Genomic DNA, 13433 nt, shown 5'->3' with positions numbered 1-13433 from the left:
ACTGGAACACTTCATACACATGGTGAACAGTCAAGGGTGGGCTGTCTGTGAAGTTAATGAATAACTTCAGGCCCTTCTCATTTGCCCAGGACCTTTCTAAGACTTAAAATAAAAATTTCTATCCTCTTTTGCAAAGAGCACCCTGAAATGTATAAGGTTTAGGCTCTATAAAACCTGGATCTGCTTTGCACTGGCATTCAATAAGTATTTGTTGAATTCATGAAGAAAGCCCAGGCAGACTCTCCTCCTATAAACATAACCCTAGTCTATTCAGTTTCTGATAGCTTTGGAGCTTCAAGGGAGCAGAGACCCATGTGAGTCTGTTGGGAGTTCAAAATAAACCGAAATGAACTGGGAAAAGATTCATTCCTATATGTTACTATAAGACTTTGAACAGATGGATGGCAATATGAATGAAAGAAAAATGGCCGTCTCTTCCAAAGGGAAAGGTCTTGTGATGGTCACTTCATTCCATCACTGTCAGAGAGCAGGAGGATGAAACAGGAGAAAGGTACAATATTGAGGATGTGTTGGGGCAAGAGGAGACGGATTGCACTGGGACCTTCTGAGAAGCCCATGAAATGCCTCCCTAAATTTTCCCCCTGAATGCGGACACTGGAGCTTTCATGTCTGGGCTCGTGTTGCTTCAGGAGTATCGGCACCCCTGCGGCTCTGGCTGCCCTTCTGTACGGGCTAAGCGGGCTCCTGTGATGTCAGACGGCCTTGGGGCAGAAAGCAGAGGGATCCTGGGATGCGTATGAGGGGTGCCGTCAGCACAAGGTGAACAGAGGCAGACTTGCATGAACGTACTGTGCACAGCAGTGGAGGCTGAAATCAGAGGCGGGGCAGAAGGCACTACAGGCTCCACCATACCGGACTCTCTTGAATGAAACTGTCCCTTTCTTTTTTAACGTTTATTCATTTTTGAGAGACAGAGACAGAGCACAAGTGGGGGAGGGGCAGAGAGACAGAGAGAGAGGGAGACACAGGATGCGAAGCAGGTTCCAGGCTCTGAGCTGTCAGCACAGAGCTCAACGTGGGGGTCCAACTCACGTCCGGAGCCGAAGTTGGACGCTTAGCCGACTGAGCCACCAGGGCACCCCTGGAAACTGTCGAAACTGTCCCTTCTATCAGACCTTTTGTGTGGCCACCGAAGCCACGGCTTTTTGGAAGCACCATAGCTTCCTGCATATCAGACTTAATATCAAACGCCAAGTGCTGTCATAGGCCTCATTCTTGCATTCCCTTAAGTGGCACCTTTTTGCAGTGAATTTCACATAATAATGTTCCGACGACTGTATTTACGTTTCAGATGACTTTGTGTCTGGAACACAGGTGAGTCAGGCAAGAGTAATCCGTGCCTGCCTTATGATCCCACAATTGCACCCAGTAAATAATTGTGCCAGACCAGAGATTTATCAGAGTTAGCAGAGGAACTAAGACTTCTTGGACCTACACTTTGTCTTGGGGAATTTGTTTTATTTTTTTCCTTGCATAAAGTCTCTGCAAGACACATATTATTGGCGTCAGTTTACAAGTGGGAAAACCCAGCCAAATATTTTCCCAGGTCGCCCGTCCAAGGCAGGTCAGAATACGAACAGACAGAAAGTAATAAGCATCCGAAGTCCTCCTCGGCAGGTAGCCTCCCAGCTGAAAGGCGAGTCAAGGACTGTGTCAGCGCCGGTGTTTCTGAAAGGCACTTTTGGGCCAATGTTCCAGTGGTGAAGATGTCTCCCTCTACCAAAATGCAGAAGGGGCAGCGGTAGGGTCGGCGTGGCCTAGGCTTGTGTGCTCATCTGCCGTCTGCGTGCTGTGCCTCCTTCAGCAAATCACCTGAACTCTAACAACCGGCATTTTCACCTGCAATGTGGGTAAATGTCTCTATCTCACATGGGTCTTAAGCAAAATAATTGAAATAATGTACTTAAGTATAGGGCACCTTGGGGCGCCTGGGTGGCTCAGTCGGTTAAGCAGCCAGCCTCCGCTCAGGTCATGAGCTCACGATTCGTGAGTTCGAGCTCTGCACTGATGCAGGATGCACTCCACAGAAAGTGCGTACGTAGCCTGCTTGGGATTCTCTCTCTCCGCCCACTCTCTGCCCCTGCCCCACTCGTACTTTCTGGTTTCTGCAGGGCAGAACCCTGGGCAGAAGTCGCAGTTTCAGCTTTTCTGACCGAAAGGGCTAGGTGTGGGAGCGAGCGGCAGCCTCCGGAGACCTCCCCGCCTTCCAGAACTCCCAATGGCTTAAAAGCACTCCTCCCCTGTTAGCTCTCCTTCTGCTTAAAATTCCCAGAGGGCTCTTGTTTCCTTGGCTGAATCCTCTGATAGGCTGGGAGCGCCCTAGTCACTTAGCTCCTGTACTGAGGGATACCCTGGCCCCACTCTAGTGGAACTAAGACAGGACTAACACAGGACAAACACACATTCTCTGGCTGGAAGCTAGTCCTAGAAGGGGGAGGCAATAGCCACGGTCACCACACATCATGACGTGCGACCTCCCCACCACGGCTCAGCTGGTCCTGAAGTGGAAGAGATGGTGCTCTGCTACGTCATAGTGACCAAGGCCCAGGAGACGCCATGGAATTTTAGGGAAATGTTGATTTCAGAGGCACAGAGACATAGATTTGAAATACAAAATCTTTGGAAAGCCCACGAGCTACTGTTTCTTTCTTATCTATAATAGGGCATCCGGAGAATTTCCTCATCTGTGAAACGGACACACTAATGTCTATCTTGCATTAAAACACGTATCGTACGCAGACACTGTAGCACAAACGCAGCAGCTCCTCACACTGGCTAGAGACCGTGAGAATATTCACAGAATCTGGGCCCCAAAATGTTCAGGAGTGCTCCGGCTGAGCTCAGCAAGGCAGAGTGCTGGGAAAAAACTGGAAGCATCCCTGGAAGTTGGCTGAGGCCCCCTTCCCCTCTCCCTCTTACATCCTCAGCTGGGACAGGAAAGTTTGAGTACGGAGAGCCAGTCATGCTGCAGGGCTGTGCCTAAGCTGCTGGCACACAGATACGAGGCTGAGTCTCCCAGCTCCAAGGAGCTCATGTTCAGCTGGGAGCTGTAGTCACTGAACTGTTCAACGGAGAAGCGACTGGGGAGGTTTCCTTTCTCTCTCGTCTCCTGGTCGAAGAGCTCAATGAGGAACTGGGGGCCCTGCCCCGGGGCCTGCTGGTACCAGCTCACACTTCTGTGTCCAGACATAGGACGGCATTTCAGGACGGCCTTCCCTCCGCTGCCTTTGACCAGGTGTCTGGGGGACTGGGTGACTCCAGCACCCGCTGGACCTGTGGAGGAAGGAGATAGCGGCTGACAACGTGGCCCAGGAAGGAGTCTGAAGATTCTAGCAGCAGTTCAGGGGGTGTCCCACCTGAGCTCAAGACTCACCTGTCCCCAGGAGACAGAGGGCCACACAGCAGAACAGCTGGATGCCCCTGGCTGACTCAGGCAGGACAGGACCCGCCATCTTCCTAACTCAGGGCTCCGGTCTCCTCCCTTTTCTCTGTTTGGAGGGCTTGCCTGTGACGTCACTGTTCTGACGTCACTGTCCTTGTGTAGGCTCCGGCAGGCACCCTGCACTGCCTGGACGGGCTCAGCGGATGCACGGCCCCCTCCGTCTTGTCCAGAGGCCTACTGGGCAGGCGTGCTGGCCGTGCTAAGCCGGGCCGGGCAGGGTCGGGCCAGGTGGCCATCCCCCGCAACTTCTCTGTTTTCCTCTGTGCTCCTCTCTCTGCACCTGGCTTGGATTATGCAGGCTGCCTCCCTGAAACCGGTCACACTGCACCAGTGGAGGCTCCAAGAGATGCCTTTACACCAAGAAACGTGGAGTTCGTAGCTCCCTGTTGTGGCATCAGTTCACGTGGGAAGATTCTGATCAGCCCTTCCCGTGCCAGCACTAACTCCGATTCACCCGCTATCTCCTGATGCCCACCAGGGCACCGCTTCTCCTCAATCCTCCCTCTCCCAGCTGCTGCCGTCAGTGGCTCCCTCAGTGGACCCGCAGCGCCCCCAAGTGGCCCAAGCAGGCCACGTACTGTCAGAATTGGGCCCCAGGATCCGCTAGGGCAGCACAGCTCTGGGGGACTGGACGTTCACCTGTATCAAGCTCACCCTTTGCACGTGTCCACGTGGGAGGCATGAAGCAAACCTTTTTCCAAGAAAAGAATAAATATTCTAAATCTCATCAGTTAGTGTTCTAGGAAAGGGGATACCAGCCAGTCATTGGATGCCCGCTGCCCTGGAGAGGGATAGGACTTTGGGCAAAGTGCTGTCTTTAACCAAAGAGAATTCCTGCAAGTGGCTGACGGTAGAGTTCTAGCAGCCAAAAAAATCTAAGCAGCTGGGGAAATAAACCCATCAATCCCATGAAGAGGGAAGTGCCTATATATATACTTTCTCTCTCTCTCTCTCGAGTATATATATACACTATATATACTATAGTATATATATATACTCTCTCTATATATAGAGTATATATATATATACTCTCTATATATACGTATATACATATATATACACACATATATACGTATATATGTATATACATATATATATGATATATATATACGATATATATATAGAGAGAGTATATATATATATACTATATATATATAGTATATATATATATATACTATATATAGAGAGAGTATATATGTAGAGTATATATATATATATATATATATATATAGTATATATATAGTGTGTGTATATATATATATATATAGTGTGTATATATATATATAGTGTGTATATATATATATATAGTGTGTATATATATATAGTGTGTGTGTATATATATATATATATTAAATACCCTGTTCACATCTTTTGCTATTTTTTAAAAATTGAATGACTTGTCTTTTCATATTATTGGCTTCTAGGAATTCTATACATTGTGGATACCTGTCCTCTCTCAGATAGCCATCTATCTATCTTAATATCTTTTGATGAACAGAAGTTTTAACTTTTTGATAAAGAAAAATTTACTTTTTCAAGAAGAGAACATTTTTTTGTCCTCCTCAAGAAATCTCTGCCCACTTCAGGGTCAGGGAGCGAATGTGCTATGTTTTCTTTCAGAAGCTGTATCGTTCGGAAGCTGTAGAGATCATTGAGGATATTGACCCGGCTCATCATAATTTTCCTTTACGGCAAGGCCAGTAAGCTTTTTCTGTAAGGGGTCAGAGAGCACATGGCGTGAGTGTGGTGCACTAAGGTCCCCGTTCTCACCACTCAGCTCCACCGTCTTACTGCAAAAACAGGCAGAGACGATCTGTAAAGGAAAGGGCATGGCTGGTCCTCCAACAAAACTTGCCTTATGGATACTGAAATATGAATTCCATGAATTAATGTCTGTCACAAAATATCACTCTTTTTATTCTTTTTAACCATTAAAAAAATGCAGAGACCATTATTGGCTTTGGGGTCACATAAAAGCAGGCAGACAGGGCACCTGGGGGGCTCAGCTGGTTGAGCGTCTGACTATGGCTCAGGTCATGATCTCACGGTCCCTGAGTTCAAGCCCCTCTTTCAAATATAAATAAACATTTAAAAAAAGTTTTAAAAAAAATGGTAGGCAAAGGCCATGTTTGGGTTGTGGGCCTTAGTTTACCCACTCCGAATTTATGGTGTGGCAAGAGTGTTGAGATTCATCCTTTTTCCGTGTGGATTTACAGTGTCTCTAGCACCATTTGTTGGAAAGACTGTTTTCCTCTCTGTGCTACTTTTAGTGTTTGGTCTGGGGATTACGGAAGGCATCTTTAACTTATCATAGTCTACCTGCAAAAGCAGTAATTGTTTTCTTTTTATTCATACCCTTTATTAGGGGAAGGAAGTTTCTAATTCTCCTTATTTGCAAAGACTCTTTATCAGCAATGGATGTTGGATTTTTCAGCTATTTTTTGAATATCTATAGAGGTGATCAGATGATTGTCCTTTTTTAGTATTTGATATGGTAAAGCACAATGATAGTTTTCTTAATTTTTATTTATTTATTTTTTTTTAGAGAGAGAAAGAGAGTGAAAACTTTAGACAGGGGCAGAGAGAGAGAGAGACAATCGTAAGAAGGCTCCACGTTTAGCACAGAGCCCTGTGCAGGGCTTGATCCCATGACCCTGGGATCATGACCTGAGCCAAAATCAAGAGTCAGGCACTCAACCAACTAAGCCACCCAGGATCCCCCATTGATAATTTTTTAAATGTTTAGCCAACTGCACATTACTGAGACAAACTCCACTTGGTCATGATGTGTTACCCTTCTTAGATATTGTTGGATTCCTTATACTAAAATTTAAAAGGATTGTTAATCTGTGATCATGAGGGATATGGGCCTGTAGTTTTCTTGCAGTGTTTTTGTCTCATTTTGGTATCAGAGTAGCACTGGCCTCAGAATGAGTACAGGAGGGTTCCCTATCCTTCCATTGTCCCCCCAAGGACGACTTTAGTATTTTATAATTTATAAACACTTTATAGTTTCCCTTTTCTTTCACTCTTTGCCCCATGGTCAGAGAACATACTTTGTATGACTTAGATTCTTGTAAACATATTGACACTTATTTCAAGCCCAGAGTCTATAGTCCATCTGGGTACATGGTCATGTGCATTTGCAAAAAAGATATATTCTGCTGCTGCTGTTGTGTGAAGTATTCTATTAATGCCAGTTCGGTCAAGTTGGTTCAGAGCGTTGACCTTACTGACATGCGCGTGTGTTAACTTGTTTAGTCAGTTACTGAAAAGTATTACAATGATGGTCTTAGTTGTGGACCTGCAGCCCTACCCATTTGCTTCAGGATTTTGAAGCTCTGTTTTTAGGAGCATAAACATTTATGGTTGTTACGTCCTCTTAAGAGATGGCCCCTTGGTCATTATGATATGAAGCTGCTTTATTCCAGAGGATCTTCTGTGCTCTTAAATTTACTTTGTCTGATATCAGTATTGCTTTCCAGCTTTCTTTTGATTAGTGTTATCATGGTACACCTTTTCTATCCTTTTACTTTTTACATTCTGAGTCTTTATTGTGCATTTCTGGAAGGTAGCATATGGGTTTTTTCATTCAATATCACAATTTATTCTTTCTAATTAGGGCCTTTAGACTATTTAGATTTGATGTGATTACTGATCTGGTTATGATCATGTCAATCATGTTGCTATTTATTTTTATTAGTCTTGTCTCTTCTTTGTTCCTTTATCCTTTTTTAAACATCTTACAGATTAATTGAGCATTTTCAAAATTATTTTATTTTTGTTTTTATTTTTTATTTAAATCCAAGTTAGTTAACATATAGTGTAATAATGATTTCAGGAATAGAATCTAGTGATTCACCACTTACAAAGAATACCCAGTGCTCAGCCCAACAAGTGCCCTCCTCAATGCCCATTGTTTAGCCCAACACCCCACCAGTAACCCTCACTTTGTCCCCTGTATTTAAAAAGACTCTCTTATGGTTTATTAACTGGGCATTTTTATAATAATTCCATTTTATCTTTTTTGTTGCCTTTTTAGCTATGTGTTTTGTCATTTTAGTGGCCCTAGGGGTTGTGGTATACAGTATTCAAGTGCTATTATACCACTTCACATAGATTATGAAAACCTGGCAATAATGTGACAATTATGCATTTTCTCCCTCCCTATCTTTATGGTATGTTACCATGTATTTTACTTTCATATATATTATAACTCCCCCCACGTTGGAATTATTTTGGCATATACACCCAATTGTTCTTTAAAGACATTTACGTTTTTAAAACCTTGCCTTTGGGTCATTACGCATTGGACTCCTTGAAGTTTCCCGGTAGCTCACCAGTTCCCTTCTCTCTCCATTTCATTATGAATCATTTACGATTACGCCTTCGAGACCATTCATCTTCTCTTCCATCATGTCTAATTTGCTACTAATTCCATCGATTGTGTTTTTCATCACAGAAATATATTTTTATCTCCAGAAATTTGATTTGGATTTTGACTTAATTTTGAACACATAGGATATAGTTATAGCAACTGTTTTAATATCTTTGTCTACCAATTTGTCATAAGGGGGTTTGTTTCTGTTCGCTGATTTTCCTCCCCATCATGGGTCATATTTTCTTGCCTCTTTGCATTCCTATAATCTTTGATTAGATGCCAAACATTGTGTATTTAACATTTTTAGGTGCTAGATGTTTCTATACTTCCATGGCATTCTTAGCTTTATTCTGTGATTCAGTTAAGTTACTTAGAAACAAAAAGCAAATAATTCCTAGCAGGCATTTACTCTTGAAGAATTTGGCAAGATTATTCTAAACATGTATGAAAACTACACAAGGGTAAGAGTGGTCAAGAACTCTTACTAAAAAGGAACAAATTTTGAGAAATTAGACCTCAAGATATCGAGCACTATTATAAAGCTATAGTAATCAAGACAGTGTGTTATTTGCGCAGGAACCGACAAAACAGACCAACGTAACAGATTAGAGATGTAAGAAAACAGACCCACACATATACAATGACTGATTTATGACAAAAGCGGTATTACAGAGTAGTGAGGAAAGTGTTCTTCAACAAACAGTATTGGGTCAGTTGGAAAAAACATATGGAAAAACATACTGACTCCTTCCCCATTTCATACACAAAGAATTAATCCCAGTTGGGCTGCAGATCTAAATGTAAAAGGTATGAAATAGAAAGAATTTAGAAGAAAATATAAGAAAGCATGATCATTCTGAAGTAGGCAAAGATTTCCTAAACTGGACACCAGAATACAAAATGGAATGATTTTTGATTAAAATTTTTTGTTTATCAAAAGATACCATTAAGAGAGTGGCAGAGCAACCCACAGGGTGTGTGCATATGTGCACGTGTGTGCATGTGCACATGCATGGGTGAGCATGAGTGTGCATGAGTGGGTGCATGTGCATGTGTGCACCAGCTGGAACCCTCCGATAGCCCTGGTGGGGGCATCATGTGGCAAAGCTACTTTGGAAACCTCAGAGTCCCAAATGGCTGATAAAACTGTCATTCAGATCTTCTCTGAATCACTTCCTTTTACCACCTTCTCAAGTGGAGTTATATTTTATGAAAACCAAGCTGGGCTTCTATTAAAAAAAAACTAGAGAAGAAAGAAATTAAACACAGAATCGTCAAGAAATAAAAAAGGAACATAGGAACATATGTTAATGTGCATTGTTGCGGCTGACGGTTGTTCTGGACAAATGATATCAGTGGCAATAGTTACTAAGGATTCTAATGTGTTTATCTTTATGGCTGGTAGCTACATATGGCCTTAGCGGTGTTCCATATTGGCTGGCCCACCCCTGGGCAGAGCGTGGCCTGAATTAGTGACACTGAGTAATAGTTTATTATAAATGTGCTGAAACTTCATCGTTTTACAAAAGACTATGTCACTATACCTGAGTCTAAGCTCTGACATTCTATCCCAATTATAGAATCTGTTTTTAAAAAGTTTATTTATTTATTTTGAGAGAGAGAGAGAGTGCTAGTGGAGGAGGGGGCAGAGAGAGAGAGAGCGAGAGAAAGAATCCAAAGCAGGCTCCTCACCGTCAGCACAGAGCCGGTGCGGGGCTTGAACTCACGAACTGTGAGAACATGACCTGAGCTGAAATCAAGAGTCGGATGCCTAACTGACCGAGCCACCCCAGCGCCCCTAGAATCTTGAACTGTATGAAGGAATCCCAGAAGCACAGGAGCCAAAATTATTATTACCCAACAGATGTTCTGGTATTTTGAAGGTTATTTCTTGACATTTTACTATCAGAAGAAGAGCCTAAGTCCCAAATCCACATGTTGCCCCTGATGAAGAAGAAGCAGGCAACTCCTTTGTGCGGGGGTTCTGTGAACTACGAGAAGCAAGCACATGAGGTTGGTGAAGAGGAAGGAGGTGGCTGTGCCCCACTGTGGTAGGGCTGCTGGCACAGAGGTACACAGCTGAGTCCCCCGGCTCCACACGCTGGATCTGCAGAATGGAGTAGGACCCCTCGGGCCTGTCCACCTGGAACCGATCGTTGCTGGGCATCCCCGAGGAGTCTACTTTGTCCTTGTTTTGGAAGGAAATGAGAAACTCCGGGCCTCGCCCCACGGCCTGTCGGTACCAGTAGAGGCCAGCATGACCAGAAATTGGGTCACACCTGAGGTCCACGTCCCGGCCCCTCTTTGTGACCTTGTGCCGGGGGGACTGGAGGACACCAGCTCCTGTGTGACCTGTGGAGACAAAGTTGGGAACGGCGAGGAGGAAATCGACTGCAATCGTTGCATGTATTTATCCCTCACGCTCACACACATGCGCTCACTCGGTTTTCTGAGGACTCACCTGCCCCCAGGAGACAGAGGGCCACGCAGCAGAGGAGTCTGGTGCCCATGGCAGGGTCAGGACAGGGCTAGGATGTTCACCACATCAGGTTCTCCTGAGCACGAGCGGAGGAGGAGGGAGGCCCCTCATCCACACAAGGGAGTTGGCTTAGTGACATCACTGAACCTCACGTTCAGCTGCTATCAATGAGTTAAATCTAAGGTTCCAGCCACCTCGAGATGCACCATTCTATCCTGACCATTAAGGAAGAAAAAAGATGAGTGTCGCTCATATTCAGAAATGTTAAAAGGGAAAAAACTGTGAGGCATAGAATGAATGGAAACTGGTCATTTGAAAGTAGATGGACAGATACGCGGATTCCGTTCAGTCCACTGGTCGTGAGCCCTCTGGCCACAGCGCTCAGCTGCTGGTACCCCCACCGGGTGTGTGGCCTTCCCCTTGTCTTGTGACTTCTCCGTGTGTATGTGTGTGTGTGTGCATGGCACCTCCAACCTGAGGGCTGGAATGATGGCCTTATCACCTCCTTCTGCATGCTTCTATTTTGACTTCAGCCCTGTGTTTGCCTGGTCGAATCCACGGTTTGGGTACGGGACTTGTGGGGGCTGGGGCGGCCACATCTTTGTCCGGAAAACATTTCCAATTCACAGTTCAGAGCTGCGTGATGTCAGGCTCCACAGATCTTCCTAGCACTGCGTCCAGTCTGAAGATGGTCCTCCCAGTGACCTTGTGGTTCCTGCCCCCCCTCCCACACAAAGACGAACAGACTGTCCTGTATAATCTGGTTCCAGCATGTGTTAGCTCAGCCTGTGCACAAGGCCATCAACCCCCGCAAACCTGAGCCTCTTCATCTGTAAAGTGGGTTAACACCCCCTCACAATGTCTTATGAGGAGGAACTGAGAGATAGTGTAGTTTCTAGCAAGTACCCACCCCTTTCTCCCTCCGGTCTTGTCTTGTGAGGGGGTGTGGCTGGGGCTCTCAGACCTCCAGGACTATGAGTGATGGAAACACTGTACTCATCAAGAAGGAGTTGGAGTCGAGAACGTGGGAGCATCAAGAGGCTATTCCGTTCCCGGTCAGGGAAGCTTTTCTTCTGGGGCGTCTGGGTGGCTCAGTTGGTTAAGCAGCCGGCTCTTGGTTTCTGTTCAGGTCAAGATCTCGTGGTTAGTGAGTTCGAGCCCTGCCTGAGGCTCTGCACTGACAGCCCGGAGCCGGCCTGGGATTCTCTCTCTCTGGCCCCCACCTAAACATAACAAGTAAATAAACTTTTTTGTTTTTTAAAGGGGCTGTCCGATCACTTTGGGAAAGATAAATCAGGAAAGGTGTGAGACAATGATGACAGAGTCAACGTATCTGTCACCCCATCGTGCAATCTGAAGATGGCACCAAATAGGAGCCAGTTAGGTGTCTATCAACGTGGACAAATAGAGTCCAAAGTAGATTAAAGGGGGAAAGTATGCACGTGGCAATGAAGGTGCACAGGCGGTCCCACTTTTTGTAGATGTGTTTGGGTGGACAGGTTTGCATGAGCCCAGAGGAGACAGCTGGTAGGAAACAAACCGGGGTGTTCATATTGGTTTCCCACCTGAGGTAGTGACAGATAGAGGTGTGTTTGGAGAGGAGAGAGTGTTATTAACCTTAAATATCTTCTTTACACATTGTTGGTGTTTAAATTACAAAACATAGCTTAACCTCATGACAACTTTACATTCAGACCCTTGATCGGGTTGCAAGACGTGTGGGGTCTAAATGGACAAAGTCCAGAAAGGCACGATCCATGGAACACATACATGCCCATTTTCTTTGAATATGCCAAGGGGAGACTGTTACGTAAAAGATCACAAGCCCTCGGTGCACATGAATGGCCTCTCCCTGGCGAGGAAGGTGGGCAGTGAGGTTCGCACACTTGATGTTGCCTTTAGCTGGTGCCGACTGTGAATTTGCACGGCTCCTATCTCTGAAAGACTGACCACCGCCACGGAGGGGAGGTCCTGACTCCTCATTACAGAACAAGCTTTGAAGAATCCCTTGATTTGAAAAAGAAGGGGCATGAGCGCCCTCTAGTGTCTGCATTTCCAAACTCAGTAAAAATAAGTTGGCGTTTTTACAGGCTAGAAATGCTTTTTTTTTTTTTTTTTTTTTTTTTTAATTTAAATTCAAGTTAGTTTAGCATATAGTGTAGTAATGGTTTCAGGAGAATTTAGTGATTCATCACTTACACAGGACACCCAGTGCTCATCCCAACAAGTGCCCTCCTTCACGCCCATCACCCAGTCATCCCCCACCCAACACCCCCCAGCAATCCTCAGTTTGTTCTTTGCTTCTAATTCAAGCAGCATTGTTACAAGCTGATTGTGATGTTGTCCCAGGGTCTGTCAACAGGTCACAGCTTCCTCAAATAAAGTCTTTGCAAATGAGTGGGAAGAGAGGCTGTCCCCAGGGAAGATATTCTGACTCTGGTCTTTGTCAGGTTTGACTCTTTGAAATAAATAGTCTATTTTTGGTCTTCCCCTGCCTTAGGAGATGAAACTGTATTAGTCTTTAAAGCTTTGATGTGAATCATTCAGGCAAACTGGGGTTTCAGTCTCTCCTTGGGCCATCCTAGGCAAGCGGTTCATTATTTCCACCCAGAAAGACTCTTACAATTCTTCAAGGACTAATACAGGGCCTCTCCCTATAAATGGAGCCTCTGAGTTCACAAACAGCCTTACTCATCTGGCAAAGGAAGGGGAGCCGGGCAAGGGTCCTGCACCCCGTCCACAACACTGTCAGGGTGCTAGCTGGGGGACGCCGGGGCGCAGGGTTGAGGGACCCTCAGCTCGGTGACTCTGGTGTTGCCTAGGGATACGTGGACGTGGACATCCATGCCATGGTTCAGGGTTTTAGGCTGGTTACTTTGGCCCCTAACCTTTCCCATGGGTATGTGTGCCTTGGGAATCACCCCCCCCCCCCAACAGAATAGAGGAGCCATTTTTCTCTCTTCTCCGTCACCTTTGAATACCAGTGTTTGACATCCTGTTTCTGATCATGCTGCCATTTAGGGAGTCCAGGAGAGGCTTCCCTGGGACGACATCTTCCCTGATGAGGACAGGCCCACCTGTGTCTTCTGCTGGCCTGTCTGTGCAGGGAG

The 13433-nt window shown here is 45.4% G+C and overlaps 2 gene segments (V, D, J or C); both read right to left on the bottom strand.

Annotated features, from left to right (window-relative positions):
* Nucleotides 1-969: 969 nt before the first annotated feature.
* LOC132679624 (T cell receptor beta variable 5-1-like) lies at nucleotides 970-3510 on the bottom strand. The segment is given in 2 exon segments: nucleotides 970-3294; nucleotides 3395-3510. Coding segments are annotated over 2 exon segments (429 nt in total).
* A 6252-nt stretch (nucleotides 3511-9762) lies between these two features.
* LOC145712977 (T cell receptor beta variable 7-8-like) lies at nucleotides 9763-10354 on the bottom strand. The segment is given in 2 exon segments: nucleotides 9763-10196; nucleotides 10306-10354. Coding segments are annotated over 2 exon segments (483 nt in total).
* Nucleotides 10355-13433: the final 3079 nt, after the last annotated feature.

Source organism: Panthera onca, chromosome A2, assembly GCF_046562875.1.
Source record: "Panthera onca isolate mPanOnc1 chromosome A2, mPanOnc1 haplotype 2, whole genome shotgun sequence".
NCBI classification, from domain to species: Eukaryota; Metazoa; Chordata; class Mammalia; order Carnivora; family Felidae; genus Panthera; species Panthera onca.
Note: the sequence above shows the minus strand (reverse complement) of the source record. Positions and strands in the feature narration are given on the sequence as shown.